We start from the raw sequence: 23,120 nt of genomic DNA on the forward strand, positions 1-23,120 counted from the left end.
AATCACAAAAACTCAAAAGGTCATGAAAATTCATTCAAATATGGCAATTTGATGATGCATCCACCTTAACCATTAAAAAATATTGGTATTGTGTCAGAATCGGCAATACTGGCCCTGTATTTACTTGGTATCAAATCAATACCAAATATTGCAGTATCGCACACCACTAGCTACTACCAGCCTCTGAGCCTGAAGTGAATCGTTGGCGCTGTCACGCACACGTGACTTCAGGGTGGACGGGCTGGAGGCCGCTGGTGCACTATAAATATACATCGTAGATTGGACAAAAAATTTAATTTGGATTTTATCAGCCAGGGCGGGTCTCAATCTACCTATGTATGGGAAACACTGCAGGAGGTAAGCGCGGTGAGAGGGTTGAGGGCTATGTGAGGACAGTGTGGCCTCTCTCTCTCTCTCTCTTTCCGCCACCACTGCCACTAGTGTCTTCACTCAGCACTCTGAGAGAGTGAGAGAGAAAACACTGGCTCTTTTGTATGACCTTTAAGACAGACTTTTGTCTCTCTCTCTCTCTCTCTCTCTCTCTCTCTCTCTCTCTCTCTCTCTCTCTCTCTCTCTCTCTCTCTCTCTCTCTCTCTCTCTCCTCAGTCGGCCCTTTCCTTCTGTGTAATGTGCACCTGCTTGGCCTGCAAGACATCACACACACACACACCACACACACACACACACACACACACACACACACACACACACACACACACACACACACACACACACACACACACACACACACACACACACACACACACACACACACACACACACACAAATACTTTAGAAAGGAGCTGAGTGAAAGTGAGAGACCGAATACAAAAAGCCCTGAATTCCTGTTTTCGACATTACTGGCTGCTTCATATCTGACTGAGTATTTCTTTCAGTCTTTATTTATGCACATAATTATGAGTGTGTGTGTGTGTGTGTGTGTGGGGGGGGGCAGCTTTCAACCCTGCTGGAAAGCTGCTATTCAAAGAAACATTTGAAGTTCCTCATCTCACACTATTAAGACCATTCTGCAGTCAGGAAACATTTGACAAGACATCCTCTAGAGTTTCACTGAGTAGGTTCACTCTTATTGGGGCTACATGAGCTTACTTATTACTTGTTTGGTGCTGTATGTGTTTTGCCATTTTGTGACAGTAACTATACTCTAAAGAGGGCATATTAATGTGTTATAGCATTAACTTTTTTGTTAATTTTTATAATATGCAAACAAGAGAGTGTTGGGAAAGTTGGATGGTATCCTGAGAAATGAGGCCTACTAAATTAAGTTTGAGCCGGTGTCTTCTCCATTAAAAGTACACATAAATAAAAAAGTGCTCACACAAATAACTTGCTTCTTAGCCACAGTGAGACATAAGCATTTACAAGTTCATTTGATTTTATGATTATTTCATTATCAATTAAAGGTCCAATATGTAATATTTGTACTGTAATAAATCCAAAAATGACACCAATGCCTCATCAGATATTAAGGAAACATGTTAAACTGAAATACTATCTTTTCTGACAACAATGCTAATTTCAGTATTTTTTCTTTTTGAAATTTACATTCCGTGACGGAATTTATGTTTATGTTTTGATCTGTGTGTTGTTATCAATGGCCCAGTTTGACAGCCAGGCCGGGTTGCCAGATATACCTGTAAAAACGTAAACCCAGCGCGCTACAGCTGTAACGTTAGTACAGCCATGAAAGCAGCAAACAAACAAACAGGATCAATGGAGATAGATTCTACCCGACCTAAAAAAAAGAAAACAGCATGTTTCTAACAGTTGCGTGACCAGAGACATAACAACCCCCTGGTGGAGATGTATTTGAAAGATGGAGACAGCTTAGAGCCCAAAAGGACGCAGAGTTGGCTTATTTTCTCCTGAACCGGTAAGCATTAGCTTCAGGCTAATTTATCACAGCTACTAGGGACGGGCATTTTTTGTCATTTCAACATTTGAGTTCTCACATTGAATTAGCTATATAGCTAGAGTACCCGAGTTGGTTACTCGCAAAAACAATTGAGACACAGCCAGTAAAGTGATCCCGACTGGTCCTGGCTAACGCCGCCATGCTAACGCTGCTACCTGTTACGTTACCGCGAGGAAACCAGGCAAGCAGCCCACGGCTGTTTACAGTGTGTAACCCTCGTCAGCGGCTGGAGCCGACAACGGTGGGTTATTTTAAGCCACGAGAGGGGCTGTAAGATCGGAAACGAAGAAGGACTGCGAGTTTGCAGTGTGTAGCGATTTTTGCCATAATTCTAAGCCAATGAAGTGTGTTCCGCCGGTAAGGTAGTGGTATTTTTAGCGTTCGTATTGTAATTCTAAGCCGAGGAGGTGTGCCTGACTGGCGTGTGGAGAGGACAGTGAGGTTGTTGTGTTTTTAGCGGTTCATACTGTAATTTTAAGCCGAAAAGTGTGTCTGTCAGTTGGTTACAGAGCTCCGCGTGAGCGAACTCTTTATGACTGTCAATGTAGCCAGCATCTACCGTTAGCTACTCCGGGTGCTGTGGAGTAATGTCTGGCTATGTGAGAAAAGTGTCTAGCAACGTTGTTGTGAATGCTGCGGTCTCAGCCTGGCAACCCCCTCGAGTCTGGGCAGGAGGGGGCGGGGGAAACGACTCTCCAGTATTTTGAATTGGTAGTGCAGTAACTATTTTAACCGCTAGCTGCCAGTATTACACACAATATTACATATTGCACCTTTAATCTGCCAATTATTTTCTCAATTAATCCATTAATTACTCGATTATCAAAATAGTCGCAAGGTTATATTTCTGTCAAACGACTCATCTTTAATTTGCACTAATCTGATCAACTATCTGGTGGTTTGAGTGCATCCGTACATACCTGGACTCCTTGAAAAACCTGTTAAGCATCCCAGTCCACTACCATGTCCCAAAATTAGTATCTGTCTTCTGACAACAACTAAATACTATTCATATTTTATGCCAAAAGGTCTCAATGCATCAAACTGTCGAAATATGCTATACTGTATCTCCTGTCATATCTTCCAGTCACACCTGAGCAGAAATCCATTGTCCATACTAATGGTATGATTAAGGCTGGTTGCGTTGGTAGATATTCCCTATAATTGGGCCAATCAGTTATGTAACTGATGAATTTTATGAATAAGTCACAAAGAAGAGATTCTCTGAGGACTTAGGAATTAGGTCCACACTGCCGCAGAGAACTCAGTCAAAACTTCTTGAAACAATCTAACTTTCTCTCTGGAGAGTGCTCACTGTGGACCTGATAAGAGAAAGCAGAACCAGACCACATGAACACTTAATGTGACACTTGGATGTCACACTGCCGACAGCAGAAAGAGCTGATATGTTATGAATACCAAAGTGATACGTTAAAGTGATGGTTCGGAGTAATTTACCCTAGGGTCCTTTGCACCATGACCTCGAGCCAAACACCCCCCCAGAAGCTTTTTTCACCTGGGTCTAACATTGGGCGAGTTAGCGCAGAGTAGCGTTAGCCGCTGAATAGCTTAGCGCGGGGCTAATGGACCCACGTTTGTATCTCTTAAATGACCCCACTAATAATGCCCGAAATGATACCAAAGGTCTACACTAGTTTACTAAGTTTGTAAGTAGAAGTTTATGTAAATAACACTTGCCTGCTGGCTTCTGCTCTCTGCTGTTGTTGTTGCTGTGAGACGAGTGCTTAGGGACGTCTACAAATTACAACACCGAAAAGAGATGCAACAAAAATATTTTTTAATTTAACTTATTTTTTAAAGTAAGTGCTGTAATATAACTAGCAGGAGACAAGTAATAATTGAGGTAAGTTTGGAGACATTACCTTATTTAATCATTAAATTAATACATATTTTTGTTGTATCTCTTTTCGGTGTAGTAATTTGTAGACAGCCCTAAGCACTCGTCTAACTGCAGGTAGCAGCAGCAGCAACAGAGACCAGAAGAGAGCAGGCAAGTGTTCATAAACTTCTGGTGTACTTACAAACTTTCCAATCCATCATTTTATGAGTGCATAACTTATTTGTACTAGTGTAGACCTTTGGTATCATTTCGGGCATTATTAGTGGGGTCATTTACGAGATACAAACGTGGGTCCATGTGATCACGCCTAACTACTCAACTCATTAGACTATAACTCCTAGAATCATGTTTTTTTCAGGTTAATTACTCGAACCATCACTTTAACAACGGTTTAATGTGCATGTGTGGCCTTTTATGGGTTTCTGTTATGATTTGACACTATATATACAATTTCATTTCATTTTATCCTTTTGATAGATTCAACGTTCCAGATCTATTTGACTAAGTAGTGCTATTACTGAAACACTGGTATGAGAATGAGACATAATCTATAGAGGATTTCTTTATAAACAATCAGCTTAAACCCAGATTGGTCACACCAAAATTATATTTTGGGACCCCCACAGTGCTGGATACCAAGATGAAGCTAATTTGAGTGGAAAGAAAATACCCTAACAAAAAGAAGGTCCCTTCTAATAGAAGGTCCCTGATTTAAATTGGTGTGTGTGTGTGTGTGTGTGTGTGTGTGTGTGTGTGTGTCTAACTGTGTCAAATGGCATTGAATCAAACCTAAAGCGTGGTAGGGGGGGGTTCCTCTTTGCTCTCAAGTTTGGCTCTGCTGCGCTATGAGACTCACAACCGCTGAGAGGATTTCCATAGCAGAGAGGAGAAGTGCTGGTTGGAATAATGCATTACCGCCACACTCAGCCAACTAACATACACATGCATTTTCTAAACCATTCATTATGCATTACTCCCTGCTGCCTTCTGCAGCCCAAACTCAGAGGCTCGCCCTGAGAGCTGAACGGAAGCATGTTCTAGGTTTCAGCACATACGGGTCTTCCAGGAGTGCAGGCTTTAAGTAATAAATTCAGTGCATTAAATATTAGGACCTCATTGTTAATAGTGAGCTGCTTTCAAATATCCTCAATACTGTAAATGTTTAATATGTTTCTAAGTTTAGAAATCTTTTCATAAATTGCATGCTCCACATTATTTAGATTTCCTGCTTCCAGAGTGTATTGAATAGGTGATTCAGCCTAAGGTGCATTACAGCTTTTACTTGCTAGGTGCATATGGAAAACATTGTCCTCCTAATACATCAAGTTTCTATAAATATAACCATATTTTCCTCTTTAGCTGAAAATCACCTAATCAGCACAGGGAAATGCAAAGATGCCGAAAGATGACAAAGTCACGTGATGAATCACATGTAGCCTAAGACTTGCTATCCGGTGTAAATTACATGAATATACATATGCTCTAAATGACAAAATATAAGACAATGATATTTGGTCTTTGCAGTCAGGTGAGAAGCAAGTGAACGGATATGGGCTAGAGTGTGCGTCCAAGTATTTGTCCTGCCCTGTAATAAATTGGCAGTGTCCACCATGAATGAAAACATGAATGAATGCATTGCAGGCTGCTATTTGAATGAAGTAGTACACAACAGTTTGTATTCAGTAAATGGATTTCACACTGTAGGTGAAAAGAGAACTTAATAGAATGAATGCATGGAAAAAATCAGGACATTGTCCTTTCTTCCTGGGACATCAACATCTGTCAGTGACCTTGAGGAGTGCCCCCCCTCTCTCCCACACACAGGCGGAGCAACTGTAGATTTCGACCTGGACAGAGCATTAAGAGAAGCAGCTAAATGTGAGTAATGCCACTGAACTTGCCTTTCAAGCTCTCACAACAGATTCCTCTGTATTTACACAGAAACACCGAGAGAGTGACAGAGAGAGAGAGAGAGAGAGAGAGAGAGAGAGAGAGCGCACATGAAAGTAAAGCAGGTGTAAAATAACTACTCTAGGATAACAACATGTTTGCAGCGAAATCTAAAACTATTCACTATAGTGCCATGTATATCTATACCGCACGGTTTATCGTATTTCCCTAAGGGCAATATGCTGTGTAGTATAACATAGCAAGTATTTAACCCGAAATTGCATTCAGTGTCTATGGCCAACAACCCACCAACAACCCACGAAAACACCTCTTCAATCCACCTGCCTGCTCCTCTGTGTAATATAGGCTATTTGGGAAGTAAATGTAGCCTATTTGACGTACGATGATTAGGAGAGACTGTGGCACATCGGTGCTTTAAAGACCGTTTTCACCTCATCCAGTCAACTTTCCCGACATCAAGGAATGTGGGTGGCATTCATGCCTTCAGCTCGGCAAAGCGTCTCTGACTCTAATGACAGAATGGCATGCAACAGGGAAAAAACAAAAACCTGATTCAATTCCTAACACCTACAGATAGGCTATACCGTCGGACAGCTTACCTGCTCCGTGCAGGAAGAGGACACATGGACACTCATGCAGAGCTTCGTTCGGTACCTCCAAACATTGGCCCGAAGCGGCACATAGCAACACAAATTACTCCAGCACAGATCCAAGTTCCCCCACAGAGCAAGCCTTGCTTTTATCGCCGGCCACCATTGGAAAGCGCGCCATCGTGCGGCCGACGAGAGCGCGCGTTGCAACAGGTGGATGGAGGGCGGGGCAGGTTGGGATGCTGCCTTAAAGTGCCCTCGGGAAATATAGTACAATGACATTTGTACTACTTTAAAATAGCTCATACTGGATTTTCCTCAGATGGTTCAACACCAAGTAGCCTACTAATTCATCAGCCGTCACTGCAAATTAGATTACGAGCTTTTAGTTGTAAGGCTTTTTTTTAAATTTAAATTTAAAAGACACACATTTTATCTCGAACAAGTTAATCAAAGTATTATTCACACGTGTTTAGTTTCTGTAACTATCCTGTGGCAGCAGTTGTATGTTAACTGACTGAAAAAGTTTTGTTACAGGCTCAATTTTGCTTTTGTTTTTTGCCAACTAATAGGCTACTTCTTCCTCCAGATTAATATCTCAAAAAATAAAGACATGGTTAGGCTATTGATTTTCGGAAATCACTCCCTCAGGCACGAGAAGTCACCAGCATAAAGGGTCAAATAGTGGAGTGTGCTGAAACCTACATCTCGGAACGATTATTGACAGCAAACTGATTTTTGAGGCAAACTGTGACAATGTTTATAAAAAGGTAAACCAGCGAGTTTTGTCTGAGAAAACTTTCCTCCTTCCACATTGATAGAACCTTGATGACCCTATTTTATTATGCTTTTATTGAATCAATTTTGTCTTTCTGCCTTGTGTTGTGGTTTGGGAACTTGTCTCTTAATAATAGAAATCGTCTGAATCAAATTGTGAAGTGGTCCAGTAAGCTGATTGGAAAACCACTGCTCAACCCAGAATCCCTGTATTCTAAACAGTTACAGATGATAGCTGGAACTATTTTGAAAGACCATTTCCACCCGTTATATGGTGATTTTCAGCTTTTAGGCTACCGTCGGGACGCAGGTATAAAGTACCGGCCTGTAGTAAAACTAAGCGATATCAGCTTTGACCCAGCGGCTATACGTAGTATTAAATAAGTAGTAGCAATACAGATCTGCTGCATTTTGTTTATTTTTATCATTCATTATTATTATATTGTGTCTGCGGAACCATTGACTTAGTGTATTTTATGAACAATGATGTCTCCTTTGTTACATTTATGTCCTACAGTCTGCTGCCGATTGTGTGTATGTATGCATGTGTATGTGTGTCTGTAAAAAGGACGCTGACCTACCCAACTTTCCCTGCAAGCCAAATCTACCTTCGGGTATAAATAAAGTTACCTTGACCTTGACCTTGACCTACTTGAAATTATAATCTAATCATGTAGGCAGTTTACAAGGAGCATTTGAAGGCAGCATGGTACCACTGAGAGAGCAGGGCAGATGAAGCCTAATGACTTCATGGCTGCATTCCAAACCAAAGTTATCATTAATCCCTTTTACCAGCTCAGACATACTGTTTAATGTTTGCTTGAATGCCTTAATGATTCTTCTGGCAGCAAATATGCATATGTGTTGCAGAGGAAAAGATAAAGGCCATATTACATACATAGGCTTCATAATTAATTTTAAATTAATAATACAATAATCTAATGGAGGAATGCTCATTAAAAAAGAGATATCATTTTTCACCAGTTTAGGGTGTAACCTAGTAAAAGTGTGAATTCATTTTATTTACTATTTTATATATATATATATATAATATCTCTAAAGTCAAGATGGACAATATGTGTCCATTTCCTTCAAAATAAAAGCCCAATATTTGTCTTTAAGGGGCTACTTAAAAATCAAAAGTTATGTATTGTTTTTTTTTCCACCCGCACAGGGCCACGACAATAAGGATGTATTCTACCTTTTAAATCTCTATTTTATATTATAGATGTGGCAAAACCGTCCATGGAGCTACTGCATGGAATCACATCCTATTTGTACGGTTATGTACCTAGGCTAGGCCTATGTGTAAATAAGACATTACAGTTTATAATAAAACATTATTAATTAAAAACAAACGACGAGATATGTTCCTTATTATCCATTGCTTATCAGTAATAACTGTCTGTAAGGATATTATTTTGAAAATTCTCACAGGATGTTGAATTGTGATGTCGTCACTTTGGGACTGGGGACCACCAGCGATGGATAAGCTAGGAGGTAATCTATAATGTTCTTCAAAGGCCATACACATCGCTTACAGAAACGTGTGAGGATGTGGGAAAAGTTTACGAAGACCCATAAACAGTCTGAGCTATTTACCGAGTCCATTTGGTCAGGTGAGCGGTTACCGAAGCTAATTTTAGCCATCTTTGTTTGTTAGCATCTCGTCCCCAAGTCTATGCAAATTAGCCTCAACAATGACGGTGTCTAGAGCTAATGCAAATTAAGCTAAAAAAATGCCCTAATTAAGCAACATCACAAATATGGAATGATGTCGTGAAATATAGGCGTAAATATTATTTTTGGATTAACTTTAAAGCAGTTGCAACACTTCTCACTTCAGTGCCTGACACAGATTTAATTGCTGGTTGATTTTTCTCTTGCAGCCTCGTCAAATGACAGAACAAGTCCTCACATATGTATTTTATGAGGTAGGTAGGTGTGCCAGACCTGCTTTTATTAGGTGTGGGTTTTTTGCCAGAATAAATACACATCTACTCACAATTTCGAAGCAGCGCTAGCAGCAGGAGGACAGACCCTGCAGCTGAGGAGCAGGTAGCCCGGCGGACAGAACCGGCATCTCGCCATGGCCACCGCGCGCTTCCCCGGGAAGAGTGTGGACGTGGCTGACGCCAACTGGACAGCTCCAGCGCTGGGCCGGCCAGTGTGTGTCAACGGGACGCCGTGGATCCTTTACCTGCTGGAGGAGTGTGTGGATAATGTGTGGGAGTACTGCAGCGTGGTGATAGGACTCATATCCATGTTCTGTTTTCTGCTGTCCACTCTGCCGTAAGTAGCATAAAGACTGATGTTTACCATTCTTAAGGAAGTGTTACCTTTTGAGGTGAAACTCAGTAAACTGGCTAAAAGTGTCTGTGATTTGTGGTTATGCAATTCTATCTATCTATCTATCTATCTATCTATCTATCCATCCATCTATCTATCTAGGCAGGTCTATGAGGCGTATCGGAACGGTAAAGTGGAAGAGGCCATGTCTTTTGGCTTTCTTTTCTTCCTCTTCAGTGGAGACTTGACCAGCTTTGCAGGCTGCTACCTCACCAGCCAGCTGCCTATTCAGGTAAACACACATCCTCAGTGTGTGTCTGTACTGTGAACTACATCTTAGTGTTCTTAGTCCCTTGAAGATTTCAGTTGTAGTCCTATTTAATTTTCTTTCTTGTCCCTGAAGTTGGTGAGTTATTACATTTCAGATGTGCTCAGGCCTTCTTTTTGCTGCAGGCTTTTGGACATGTCTGTGTTTGTACTAACGCTGTGTTTGAAATGGTCAATGTAAGTTATTAAAAAAAAAACTAAAAGCCATGTAGTGCTATAACTTTTACCAATTTGTCAGCATCTTTAGATAGAAGAACATTTCAAAGGCACACAAGATTGCTTAGGTTTCGAATTTTGAAGCCTCTTGACCTGAATTGTTTAGGGACTCATTGTACCTACCTTTTTCCTATCCTTCATAGTCCTGTCTCTATAGTGGGAACCACTTTAACAGTATGAAGTCATCTACTCGTCATAACCAACAAATGTTATGAGTTTAGATGCAAAATTAATTTTTTTTATTTAATTTCTTTTTTCCATGTTCCTCTCTCAGGTAGTCACAGTGGTGTTCTACATCTTCACAGACCTGATCCTCATCTCGCAGTTTCTCTACTATAAGATCAAAAACAACTCCAGCAGAAGTAAGCCCTGATATTGTCTTTGCTCTTGATTTCCAATGGAGCTGGCATGTGATGACTGTGTGAGTCATTCAACCATATCATGACCCTCTAGATTCATGAAAAGCATAACTAAGGAAGGAAGTATTTCCTGCTGTTGACTCAATACATGTTTAATTTGAACTCTATGATAGCCTGCTGACTTCAGTGATGACAGGGACAGTTCCAGTTGTTATGTACTTATGGGTAGTTACCAAAGAAGCCAAAAGTGCATGACTGCCTAATGACTCATGCTGAAACTTATCCAAGACTACACACAGCTCTGCATATATATGTATGTTAGTTTATGCAGTCTTTGTTACTGGCCTACTTATAATTTCACTGATTTAAAAGAAAATGATGCATGTTTGTTGCACTTTTCTAGTATAAAACAATAGGTGAAGACACTAAAGGAGTGTTAAGTGATTGTCATCTTGTGTTGGGGGGGTATTAATTGCCTGTGCGTGTCTTCACTATAGTTTTTTCTTTCTTTTAGAAAGCCCTGTGTTGAAGTGGCTGTGCTTCATGTGGTGTGGCGCTGCTACCTTAGTTCTCCTGGCTTTACCCAAACTCATCATTGACAACAGTTCAACTTTAGACACCCAGGTAGGTAGATTGTGTGTAGTGTACTGTATATATTTGCATCCATGTGTGTCAACATGTGCAGGCATTAGAATTAAGTGTTCATAAATCAAATTTGGGTTGTTTTCTTCCCCAGTATTTTCAGGTTTATTGGACACATATTAATTCACTTTTGACTGGAGATTGTAATTGTACTGTTTCTTGTGTACTGTTTCACCCTTTCACCCCTCTCTCTCTCTCTCTCTCTCTCTCTCTCTCTGTCCTCATTATGCCAGAGTCCAACTACCTCTAAATCAGTGGAAATCACTGGCTATATATGTGGATACCTGGCATCCATCTTCTACCTCTGCTCCCGTTTTCCCCAGCTCTATAAAAATGTAAGTGGCAATTTCTTAGTGTGATTCAGTTAAGATTTGGAGTTTGTTTGGTTTGCATCATGTGAGCAATGCCATCCTGATGGGACAGCTTTCTCAGGGTCTCATCCCAGGGGGTCCATCAGAAAACTGTACTTATTATATGTCAGTTAATCATTAACAGGGACTGTTAGTGTGTTTGAAAAAGGAGGTGGGATTTATGTGTTTGTGTGTCAAAATAAGAACCAGACGTCAAAGACAATGGTGCTGTTGTGCTGGAGAAACATCCTGGCTCGACTGCAGCTATTAATCACTTGATGGGATTGTCTCAGTATGCTGCTAGTGCCAGAGAAACTTCTGGGCACACACACAAACACACACTTTCCCTGACTATTGTAAATCGTTTAAGTCGGATTTTCCCTGTGGAAATTCCTGCCTGCTCAAACGTGTTTGTTTTTTCAGCAGAAAGCCCAAAACATGTTCACCATATTATTCCTATTGGCAAGTTACTCACCCAGTTTGGTGAAACAAAATAAAAACTATTAATTACTATTAAAAAAAAATAATTACTATTATTGATTATGGATGGGCGATATAGACGATATGCAATATAAACGATACAAAATTGGCCTACGATAGAGATTTTAATTATATTGCACTATCGCGATAAATCATGTTGATGACGCAATCTATACGCGAAGTTTAGAGCCACGAGCTGCAACGCGTCATCGTCATCTTGAGTAAACATGACTAAAGCGAAACAAGGAACTGGTGAAAAAGACCGGTGCAACATGCGTTATTTGGACTTGGTTTGGATTTAAGCCGCTACAACGGAGCTGTGGTCGAGCCGTACCATGGAGCCTTTCACCAGCCTGACCATTCACTATATAACGGACGATTGGAATCTTGGCAGCCGGTGTTTGCAGACGTTGTACTTCCCCGCTGAACATACAGCCGTGACTGCGTGTGCGCGTGTGTGCAGCGGCGGAGTGGGACCAAAAAATGTACCGGGACGTTTACGGCCCCTGCCGTACGGGTTGAGCAGAGGCTGCACTATGGAGTTAGAATCATGCCAAAACCTCACACACACACACAAAACGTGTTTTACTCACGCCCAACGATTCACAAACAAACTCAGTGTGGTTTGTAAATACAAAACATCATTCACAAACTAATGCATTTTGTTCTGCAAATAAGAAACCTACCTATCAAAGAAACGTATTTCTTCAATGACAAAAAATATCCTGCAAGTACAAACTAAAATATTTCAAGTACAAAAAAAAATATTTCAAGTACAAAAAAAATCCTTCAAGTACCAAACAAATTCTACAAGTACGAAAAACTGTCACGTGACTTTTGGCACTAACTTTCCGCCTTGCTGATCCACACACAAATGCCCTCAGATCCACACACAAATGCAGTTCTATTTCGTATAGGCTTCGCCCTCTAAGCCACGCTATGGGTTTATCCCTTCGCGCATACGCAGTCGTGAAGATTTTCTTTCCCGCCCTTGCGTGCCGCACGGGCTTCAACTACGTCCGCAATTACTGTATAAAAACAGGGCGGACCCGTTGCTCTACTCCCACTTTTTCTTCAAGCAAGAGCAGTTATGAAGAAGGTAATCAAGACTACCAGCTCCAGCGGCGTCCGCCTCTGCCCCTCCTGCGAGGCCGGCTACATCTTCTCGCCGGACCTCCACCCCCGCTGCGAGACCTGCCTCGGCGCCTCTCACGCCGGCAAGGCTCTCACCTCCGACACCCCCTGCCCGTTCTGCGCCCGTTCACACGGGTTCATGGCGACCCAGAGGCAGGCTTTCCTTCGGTCCCCCCTCTGGAGCAGAGCCTGGCGTCAATCCTGCTTCCGAAGGCTACCTTCTTCGGCCACCGGAAGCCGACCCCCCCCGTCCCCCCAGGACCAGGTTTACGGCCAAGTCACTGACCGGTCTCACCAGGGTGCGGCCCAGGGCTTAGCGGCGCAAAACAACATAGCGTTGCTAGCCTCCGCCATGGCCACCAACCCGGAGGCGCTTCCTCCGGAGCTAGCTACGGAGATCGGCAAGGCTATGACCGCCATCCTCACCCTCACCACGGCGACCACGGTGACGTTGTTGAGGATCCAGGCGTGGCAGACTGTGGCCCAGCGAAATATCTGGCTCCACATGTCACAGCTACCCACGGAGGTCAGGCGTGAGCTTCTGTACGGTCCCATAGCTCCTGATGGACTATTTGGACCTCGTCTACAGACAGCCACATCCCACCTCCACCAGGCAGCCGAAGAAGCGGAGCGGCTACGGCGGCTTGGCTCCTGGAAGGCGGCGCCTCATCAACAGCGCCACCGCTCCACCAACCGCCATAAGAGGAAACGCCCCACAGCCTCTGCTATCATCCCCCTGGCTATGCCAGCGGGATGAGGACGACTGTGACCCGCCACCCTTTCGACAGGGCCCTACCATGGGCTGGGCGACACGTTCTACCCTCGTCTCGCCCAGCGGCGGGACGGGCTCTGCGCTTCCTGCTAGCTATGTCTGTGAACAACACACAGACATCCGCGCGCCCGCTCTCAGAGCACAGCGCGCATGGATCAGACTGACACACATGGACTCGTGGATGTCAAAACTGATATCACGGGGCTACACACTCCAGTTCGCCTCCCCCCCGCCTCGCTTTGCGGGCGTGTTGGAGACAACTGTGTCGTCCCAGGCGGAATCAGACGCCATGACGTCAGAATTACGGGAACTGCTGTCTGCTACCCCTGGGGCTTCTCCACATGAGGAAAATCCAGAGATGGTTCCTTCGTCAGCACATCGACCCCATACGCCACAAGTGGCGAATGCTGACTATCCCTCCCTCTCTGCAGTCAGACCTGTCATACTGGGGAAACCCCCAGACCCTGTCAGCTGGGGTTCCCCTGGGCAGAGTGACGTCATACGTAACAGTGTACACGGATGCGTCCCTCACCGGCTGGGGAGGAATGTGCGAATCACAGGTGGTGGGAGGGGAATGGCCTCCTCCTCCCCTCCCACACATAAACTGCCTGGAGCTGTCCACGGTGCTGAAGGTCTTGAAGCACTTCGCCCCGAAGGTAGCAGGGAGACATGTTGTGGTGCAGACAGACAGTGTCACAGCAGCGGCGTTCATAAATCGCCAGGGCGGCGTACGCTCGGCCCGGCTATTGGAAATAGCCAGGAGCCTCCTGCTGTGGTCTCACAGTCATCTGCTGTCCCTCAGGGCCGTCCACATCCCCGGGATACTACACCGGGCGGCAGACCTAATGTTGAGGGGGGGACCCTCTCACACGCAAGTGGAAATTGAATCCCACTATCGTTCGGAAGCTGTGGAGCAGGTTCGGGAAGCGGAGGTGGACCTGTTCGGCTTCACGGAAAAAACACACGTGCGCTCTGTGGTTTTCCTTGAGCTCACGGGACAACCCACCCTGGGGCGCACGCTTTCTCCCACCATCCCTGGCCCAGAACCCTCCTATACGCTTTCCCCGGTCCCTCTGATCCCTCGCCTCCTGGACGCATCCAGGAGGAAGGCCTGTCGGTCATCCTGGTGGCGCAGCGGGCACCGCAACGCATCCTGGTTCCCGACGCTGGTCCAGCTGCTGGCGGCTCCCCCGGCAATTGCCGGTAGCCGAGGACGCCCCTGTCACAGCTGGGCACGCGATAGCCGCCCACCCGGTGATAACCCAGCGACTGTGGGGCTGGCTGCTGAGCGGGAACGGCTTGCAGACGTTAGGCTTGCCACCTGCCGTGGTGCGCACCATTCAGAGCGAGAGCTCCCTCTACAACAGCGTGTTACCGCGGCGTTGGTCCGCTTCGGAGAGGGAGTCAGACCCCATATCGTGCCCCCTGCCCGTCGTACTGACTTATCTCCAAACACTGGTAGATAACGACTTGGCCCCATCCACGGTCAAAGCCTACGCGGTGGCCATTTCATCTTGCCACGAAGGCTATGGAGAGAGAACGGTTTTTGCGCACCCCCTAGTTAAATGTTTTTTGAAAGGGGTCCGACGGCAGAAACCCGCCGAGCGTTCTCTCACGCCCCAATGGGATCTGGCCCTGGTACTCCGAGCTCTGGGGATGCCCCCTTTCGAGCCCCTGGCACAAGCCCCTCTCAGGTTGCTGTCTCTAAAAACGGCGCTCCTCCTTGCACTGACATCAGCCAAGCGAGTGAGCGACTTATGTGCGCTGTCAGTCTCGCCGTCCTGTCTCTCAATCAGAGGGGACGGGAGCGCAGCCACCCTACAGCCCAACCCTTCCTTCACACCAAAAATTTTAACAAATTCCTTTCGGTCAAGGGTTTTTTCCCTCCAGGGTTTTTTCCCCCCGCCTCATAACAACGACGCGGAGGAGGCTTCCCACAGATTGTGCCCGGTGCGTGCGTTTTCACAGTATGTTTTACGCACGGCGGACATAAGGCGGACACAGCAGCTGTTTGTTCACTACAGGGAACACTCCCAAGGAGCGGCCCTGTCGAAGCAACGCCTGTCTCACTGGCTGTGCGAGGCTATCACCCAGGCCTATAACACGGAGGGGGCGGTGCCCCCCCAGGGCATTCGGGCACATTCTACACGGGCTCTGTCTGCATCGACAGCCCTGTTCAGAGGCATGTCGGTGGCCGAAATCTGTGCTGCGGCCTCTTGGGCATCTCCATGCCCTTTCATCCGCTTCTATTTGCTGGATGTGTCTGAGCCCTCCCTGACTCACTCGGCCCTCTCTTCTCACAACGACGAATGAGGCCCCGTCGTACGTATAATTGTATATATTATGTACATATGTATATGTTTTTGTCACTATTATACAATCACGACATGTGCCGCTTTATGTTTTCTCGGAGAACTCGGGCGTCCCATAATTATCAATCATGTATTACCCTCATCAATCATGCACGCCTGCATTCTCGGCTTGGGCTTTAAGCCAGCTAACAGGTCGTTGCCATAGCGGCCCATGAGAGATAAAGTGACAGTAAGGGAAAATAGTTAGTCTATGTTCCACTTGTGGGATCTGTTGCAGGTGGCATTGACTACATCAGCTTCGCCCTAACCCATAGCGTGGCTTAGAGGGCGAAGTCTATACGAAATAGAACGATAGTTACGTTATTGTAACTCCAGATTCTATGAGTATAGGCGTAGCCCTCTAAGATTCGGGCCACCTGCTCCTATTGCATTAGCTGAAGAAAAAGCTGATGTTGGGAGCAGAGCAACGGGTCCGCCCTGTTTTTATACAGTAATTGCGGACGTAGTTGAAGCCCGTGCGGCACGCAAGGGCGGGAAAGTAAATCTTCACGACTGCGCATGCGCGAAGGGATAAACCCATAGCGTGGCTTAGAGGGCTACGCCTATACTCATAGAATCTGGAGTTACAATAACGTAAAGTTCGGTACATTTTCTAACAAATGTCATGTAATTTGCACTCCACAACAGCAGGTGGCGCTGTTAAGTCAATTTAAGCCTACCAGGACCATACATATATATACACGCGGATTGTTTTAAACGTTATTATGGTGCATAACTTACTGAAACAAAGCTGAGCAACGTGTTGTTGCTGGTGACAAAACCACTGATTATATATATGTATAATGAAGCGATACTGGCGTTAAAGACCCGCTGATCGTTGTCTGATTCTCTGTAATGAATGCCGGCATTGCATTGTGGGAAATCGGCTTTGCATGCGCCCAACTCTGATCATATCTGTTCTGTCTTACAGCATACTGTAATATTTCACCAGTAATAAGACCAAAATAATATTATTAAAATAAAGAAATGCATACTATGATAATATCTACATATATATTGCTAGATGTAGTATTATAGTTTAAAAAATATCAAAACAACAAAGCAATCCAGCTTCCCTGGCCAAAATAGACCGAAATAATAACATTAAAAGAAAACAATTAAACCATAATAAGATCTGGTGAATAAATGTTGATTAAAACAGCAGTTGTTGGGCTAAAAATTCCAATAATAGCAAAGCTGTATACAGCTTCTCTGTACAGAAAGAAACGTGCTGTGATCAGGGAATCTGTGCGTAGACCACGGATGATGATGTCATTGACCTACATGCATCGCATCCGTGGGCCTATATATATATTTATTTATTTATTTAATATTTATAGCATGCAGTTGATCAAGAATAATGATTGATCAAACCAGACAAATTTCCATTTTGCGTTTTAATTCCACATTTCAAAGTACAGTAACTGTCATTGAAACAAGATGTGTCAGATCACTGAAATACACACATACATATATTATATATTTACACATACATACATACATACATACTGAGGTAAAAACAGTAGTAGAACCGACCATTATAACTGCAATGCTGACTTGTGACACAAGGATTTACAAGTTCTATTTAACAATAGAATAAAAGTTAAGCACTGTGACGGAACGAAAAAAGCAAATGTTAAAAACAGAGTAAGTAGAATATTTGGTGAAATAGGATTTCCAAGCTATTTTTAATAGAATAACAGTTAAGCACACTGATGGAATGAAAGTAGAATGTTGCTACTAGTTAATGTGCAATATCAAGTAACAGGTATGAAATAGGATTTACAAACTATAATACCATTGTTAAGCACTGACAGAATGAAATAAGCCAATACTAAAGTCACGTTAATAATATTTAACGTGACTATTTGAATATTTGGTACCAGAACAGATAATGTGCAGATATCAAGTATTAGAGGTATAATCTAGGATTTACAAGCTATATTTATAAATAGAATAGTTAAGCACTGTAACAAATAAATAAGCAGCAAATTGTATAGGAAGTAATTGAGATCGTTGGTATCAAAGAATGTGCAGCATACCAGGTAATATACATTTTGACATTAAATTTAAACATGACAACAAGTGGGAACAAACCATTAACAGCAGGAAATCTGGCTGTAGAGAACATAGCCAATCAGAATGTGTGGAGTGGTTGGGGTCTGCGTGGGGTAGTGGGCTAAGAATTGCAGGACAGTCTAAGTAATGATAATCAGTCTTTCAAGCCTGACTACGGGATCTCCAGAATGAGGCAGCGCAAAATGGGCATATCTTCAGTGATCCCCCCGTGCGCCTGTATAAAGGACAAACAACCTCCCATCCCATATCCATCCAAGGCGCTGCCCTCAAGGCAGGGTCATGGGGAATAAAAAAAAGAAAAGAAGAGAAAAATAATTTCCACAGTGAATAGTGTGGATTGGGTGAGTGTAGTCTGGCACTTCTGGCTTCTTGATGTTACTGACTGCTGGATAAAGAAAGTGTTCCAGTTGTCAGTGATGCGGAGTGTCAGTAGTCAGCGTAGGTTTAAGGGGTTGGCTGTGGGTCCCTCTCAGCTGTGCGGCGCCTTTTTCCGCCTTCACGGTCAGATGCTTCTTTCAGGTAACGCGTAACGTCCACCGTTACCACCGTTACCATCACTGTGTCACTATAGTTTGGTTTTTCTTAGGATCTATGTAACCTGGTCTGAAATGGTTCTATTATAATTTATATATCGCAATATATATTGTTATCGCAAGAGGCTGCAATGTATATCGTAATATGGATTTTAGGCCATATCACCCATCCCTATTATTGATGATAACCTTCAGTATTACTCTGGCAAACACTTGCTGGTTGCATAGTATTGTTTGGGTCCAGTCCATGTAGTTTTTACAGGGCACTCACATTTCAGTATTTCACACTTTTGGGGACAGATTGAACTCTGTAGCCACTCCAGAGTATAAAACTCCATTATTCAGTCAAGGTTAAAATGTTTCTTTTGTTTCACAATATTGGATGTATGCTCTCAGAAGTGATGATTGTATTTCAGCTACACTGACAGAACAACCATCCTTCCTGGTGTTTGTGCTGCATGACCCTATTGTTAGGTACTGCATTTAGAATAAACTAACAATCTGTGTAATCTGTTCTTTTCGATGTCCAGTGCCACGCCATAGACAATACAGTACATCGTAGAATGAATTCATAGTTGGTTATCATCCCATAAGGGGATTTGTTGATAGCAATAAAAATATCAAATAACACAATTCTTTAATCTTGTTACAGTTGTCTGTAATATGTTTGAAGCACAACTACACAGGAAGCAAATTAGTTGTGAGTGAAACCGAAAACCTTGCTTTTGGTAAAATTATAGTACCATACCTTTTCGTCTGACTAGGTTTTCACATGAGCACGCTAGGAGATGAAGCTCCAGTAATAACAAAGTGCGAAAGTAAAGAAGAAGTGATGCCCATTTAAAATATGAATTATACCTACAAGTCAGGTCCTGCTGTTTGGTCTATTAACGAAATACTGTGAACTCTGTTCATTCTAGTTCCAGCGTCAGTCTACAGAGGGCACCTCTTACCTGTTGTTTGCCCTGGCCATGATGGGCAATGGAACATATGGTTTGAGTGTCATCGTGGTCCTACCTGCACTGAAGGGCTCCAAACAGACCTTCATCATCAAACATCTGGCCTGGCTCATCGGCAGCCTGGGAGTCCTCATACTTGACTTCTTTGTATCCTTTAAATCACAGGTTCAGCCACAAGTCGATTGTACAAAGTCTGTCATATCTTCTAATAATACCTCTATGTATAAAAAAAAAAAAAAAAACTTCTGTTTTTAGGTTTAATTGTCACTAATTCCATAATAAAGTTGAACTCTTTTATGTTTCTGTTTAAGCCTTAACTTAGTCAGGTGACTGCCCAGTTCATCGTGTACAGGAAAAACAACTCTGCTAAAAGCAGCACACTACTCAGTGTCCCAGAGGTGGAGCCTCTACTGTGTGAGGAAGTGGAACTGTCACTGTTATAGGACACAGAATGGACACCGAAATGGACCACGCAGTCGAGAATGGACTGCTCAGTCTACGGTTTGTTTTTTAAACATTCTGTGGATTCTCTGTGGTCATTGATTTACTCATAACAACTTTAGAGAACAACGACATTTTAGAAGCATTGTAGAAGGTACTAGCAGCCATGATGTTATACCAGCAGGCAATCCCAGTGCGCCTTGATAGTCTTGATTGATTTTTTTTTTTTTTGCTGTTAAGAGGACAAACATGATCAACTCTTGTATGATTTACTGTGGTGATAGGGCAGGAAAAGCTACAGAAAATATCTGGTCAATACATTTTTGTTAACACAGGAATTAATTCTTTAGTGTCCTCTATAGAGGAAATTAGCTTTCACAATCTGTACACAAGCAAACACAAGTCTGTGACAGTGCACCCAGGCTATGTAAGGCAGGAATGGCTAAGGGCACAAAAACATGTCCCTCTGTTTCTCTCTAAGTAGGCGAGTTAAGATCAATTACATGTTTTTTTTCTGGTTAGAAATACTCTCATTTTTGATACATTTCTCCACTGAGATTTCTTGATTTTGTTTTGGATAACTGTATTTTTATTTGCCATTGGAGACCATACACACCCAGAGGAAGAAGCTTAATGCCAGACGGCTCTTTACAAATGCAAGCTTTATGAAAAAAAATGAAGTGCCTGTTATATTTACACATTTTTGACAGGGTAAATACTGCTGTAGAGGATTGCAATATTATACTAGTATGCATGGTATGGGATTTAAGTTTTCATGCCTGATTTGGTATTTGAGTGCCATTAATTGCAGAGTTTGTGAGCCCAGTAATAGACGTACCAACACGACTGTTTTTATGTGAAGTTGGTAGTTTTTTTTTTCCTGGTTGTTGATTTATGGATGGTTAACTGTGGCTAACAGGAAATTGTAGTTTGTATGACATGAAATAGCCAGGATATGAACATCTGAAGGGGGCCGTCCCACCACCTGAATAATGTTCATTTCATTTTGTATAACGGCCTCTTTTCTATTTCAAAGAGATGTTGCATTTCTCTGCTTTCTTTGTTAAAGCTCTCTGCTGTCCAAGAGAAACACGTTGTTTGTGCCTTTTTTTAAACGAAATTCAGTCTTAATATAAATGCACTGTCTATTAATTTTTGAACTAAATTATTTTTTAAATTAAATTAAGTTTGATTTCGTGATTTATTCAAGCCACTTTTTTTTATGGAAAATGCAGTGAAATGCTTTCTCTTTTTTTACCTTCTCTTATTCCTACAATTTGATCTGTCTCTGTGTTGTGAGCAGTGTTGACCATTTTAAATAATGGCGGCCTCTTTTGTAAAATCTTCATGACATTCAAAAACATTCATTAAAGAAGACATGACTTGTTCGATAATATATTTTCAGATGGATCTAAGAATATGAACATTAACTGGATGTTATTGAAGACTTGTTGAAGTAATGAGGCTCAAAATTACAACATTTAAGATGTGCTTCTACTCTACTCATGTATGTCATGTCTCCTTAAAGCAGAGAAGATGCTCTTGTAAAGTCAAATTTAAAACACTTTTTTCTTATAAGTTTCATTACCATTGTTCACATAGCAACACAAAACCAATAGATGGCAACAAACCAGAGGGGAAAATATAGAACAAATCGGAACAGAACAAATCTAAAAGTCATACTGATGACGAGCACTTCAAGTTATTGGACATTCATTTAGATCACTAGAAAAACTAACCGCTCATCAATGTTGTGCCAAATGTTACACAGTATGTGTGGTGCTGCAATCTGTCACCTCTGCATAACTTAGATGCTGTACTTGCAGAGATCTTCACATTTCTCTACCTCATTATAGTGTGGACATTTTTTTTGTCCCAGTGTGCAGGAAGAGCTGGCTTGCACACATTCCATATAAAAATAAAAAAATACAATTAATTTGGTAGCATCCAAATGACAATTTAAAAAAATAATAATAATCATAGCATAAGTTTAAGTTTAATCATAGCATTAAGCATATGTTGGTCATTATCATCACAAATACCATGAAGAACATTTTTTTCTTTTTCTATTCTTAGCCAGTCAGCTGATGCAATAATGTTTAATTATGTAGATATTGGGGGATTTCTTCTGACTTTGTTTACTGAGAAGGAAATTTATTTGCAAATATATGCAATTAGAGTAAAAAATTTTCACCAATAGATTGCGTTTTTGCTAATTATTTTTGTATTGCACGATTCATACTTTGATCCCTTTTCAATTCCTTTTAAATTAGTCTGATATACTTTTTCAATCTAGCACAATAAAATACATTTTTATTGTATATATTACTGAATACTGTAGAACATGTAGTATTTATAAGACTAGTTTTTACTTTAATGGTCACACTGTATTGCTATGTATTTATTTTCTTTAAGCATAACAATCTTTTTTTCAGATAAACTACATGGCCAAATATATAGTAATTTGAAGCTCTGTGTCAGGGTATGTTTACTGACAATGTCTTCTGATATTTACTGTATGTAAAACCACTGTATTTATGATAACTGTGTATATTAAGACCTGAATAAACAGCAATATACAGTAGGCCTATATCCTCAGTCAAGATATTTGTCTATTTTGTTTTGATGAGAAGGAAAAGAAATCGAGGGACACATTTCTTTAATAACCAGATATTTATGACCAAATTAAATACTTTTCTATGGACGTTAGTCACATTATGAATGCAGGCTCTGTTCTGTCATGGCATGAGACACATGCCCCCCCCCCCATACGTGCAAACTACAGTTCCCTCTGCTCAGTTTGACAAATGAAGGTTATGTTAGTATATTTAGCTTACAGATATGATTTTGCACATGCATCTAAAGTTAATATTAAAAGTAAATAATGCTGGATTGTGCTGTTTTCCTTTCAATACTGTCCTAATCCCTTGAATATTAGATGTAAATATAATTTACACAGTAAAAATATTAACTATAATTACAGTTAATTCTCTATTAAAAATTATATTATTAAAAAAGAATTTGTAAGGGGGGTGTTTGGGCTTGAAATGACTGTAGTAGGCCTACGACTCAAAGCTACTGTAGGGTGGCATACTGTCCCTAATATTCCTATA

At 42.2% G+C, this 23,120-nt stretch overlaps 2 protein-coding genes across 9 annotated transcripts in view; one reads left to right on the forward strand and one right to left on the reverse strand.

Moving 5' to 3' along the window:
- The window catches only part of veph1 (ventricular zone expressed PH domain-containing 1), a 90,365-nt gene extending 81,181 nt beyond the window's left edge, over positions 1–9,184 (reverse strand). For 2 of the 4 annotated variants that reach the window (XM_039825802.1, XM_039825778.1), the window contains exon 1: positions 6,308–6,468. The gene's annotated coding sequence lies outside the window, so the exon portion shown is untranslated. Of the gene's footprint in view, positions 1–6,307; positions 6,469–9,080 lie in introns of those variants that run through there. The other 2 variants (XM_039825785.1, XM_039825795.1) reach the window with 2 other exon arrangements.
- Positions 8,513–22,610, forward strand: LOC120575168 (lysosomal amino acid transporter 1 homolog). 5 transcript variants are annotated; one of them, XM_039825847.1, is made up of 9 exons: positions 8,513–8,575; positions 8,965–9,009; positions 9,091–9,367; positions 9,527–9,656; positions 10,182–10,269; positions 10,781–10,890; positions 11,142–11,243; positions 19,528–19,713; positions 19,893–22,610. In XM_039825847.1, the coding sequence occupies exons 3-9, from the start codon at positions 9,165–9,167 to the stop codon at positions 20,007–20,009; spliced, it is 936 nt and encodes a 311-aa protein (XP_039681781.1). In that variant the 5' UTR covers positions 8,513–8,575; positions 8,965–9,009; positions 9,091–9,164; the 3' UTR covers positions 20,010–22,610. The 5 variants fall into 5 exon arrangements, with proteins under 5 accessions (XP_039681781.1, XP_039681764.1, XP_039681790.1 ...); XM_039825830.1 differs by having other exon boundaries at positions 9,094–9,367; XM_039825839.1 differs by having other exon boundaries at positions 8,530–8,694.
- The last annotated feature ends 510 nt before the right edge of the window (positions 22,611–23,120 follow it).

This window comes from Perca fluviatilis, chromosome 2, assembly GCF_010015445.1.
Source record: "Perca fluviatilis chromosome 2, GENO_Pfluv_1.0, whole genome shotgun sequence".
In the NCBI taxonomy this organism is placed as follows: Eukaryota; Metazoa; Chordata; class Actinopteri; order Perciformes; family Percidae; genus Perca; species Perca fluviatilis.

Excerpts from the sequence above, each read along its gene's own strand:
- LOC120575168 (XM_039825847.1), top strand. The coding sequence starts at position 9,165 with ATGGCCACCGCGCGCTTCCCCGGGAAGAGTGTGGACGTGGCTGACGCC. Across the intron at positions 10,270-10,780 it reads CAAAAACAACTCCAGCAGAA|AAAGCCCTGTGTTGAAGTGG; the intron begins GTAAGCCCTGAT and ends TCTTTCTTTTAG. Across the intron at positions 11,244-19,527 it reads TTCCCCAGCTCTATAAAAAT|TTCCAGCGTCAGTCTACAGA; the intron begins GTAAGTGGCAAT and ends TGTTCATTCTAG.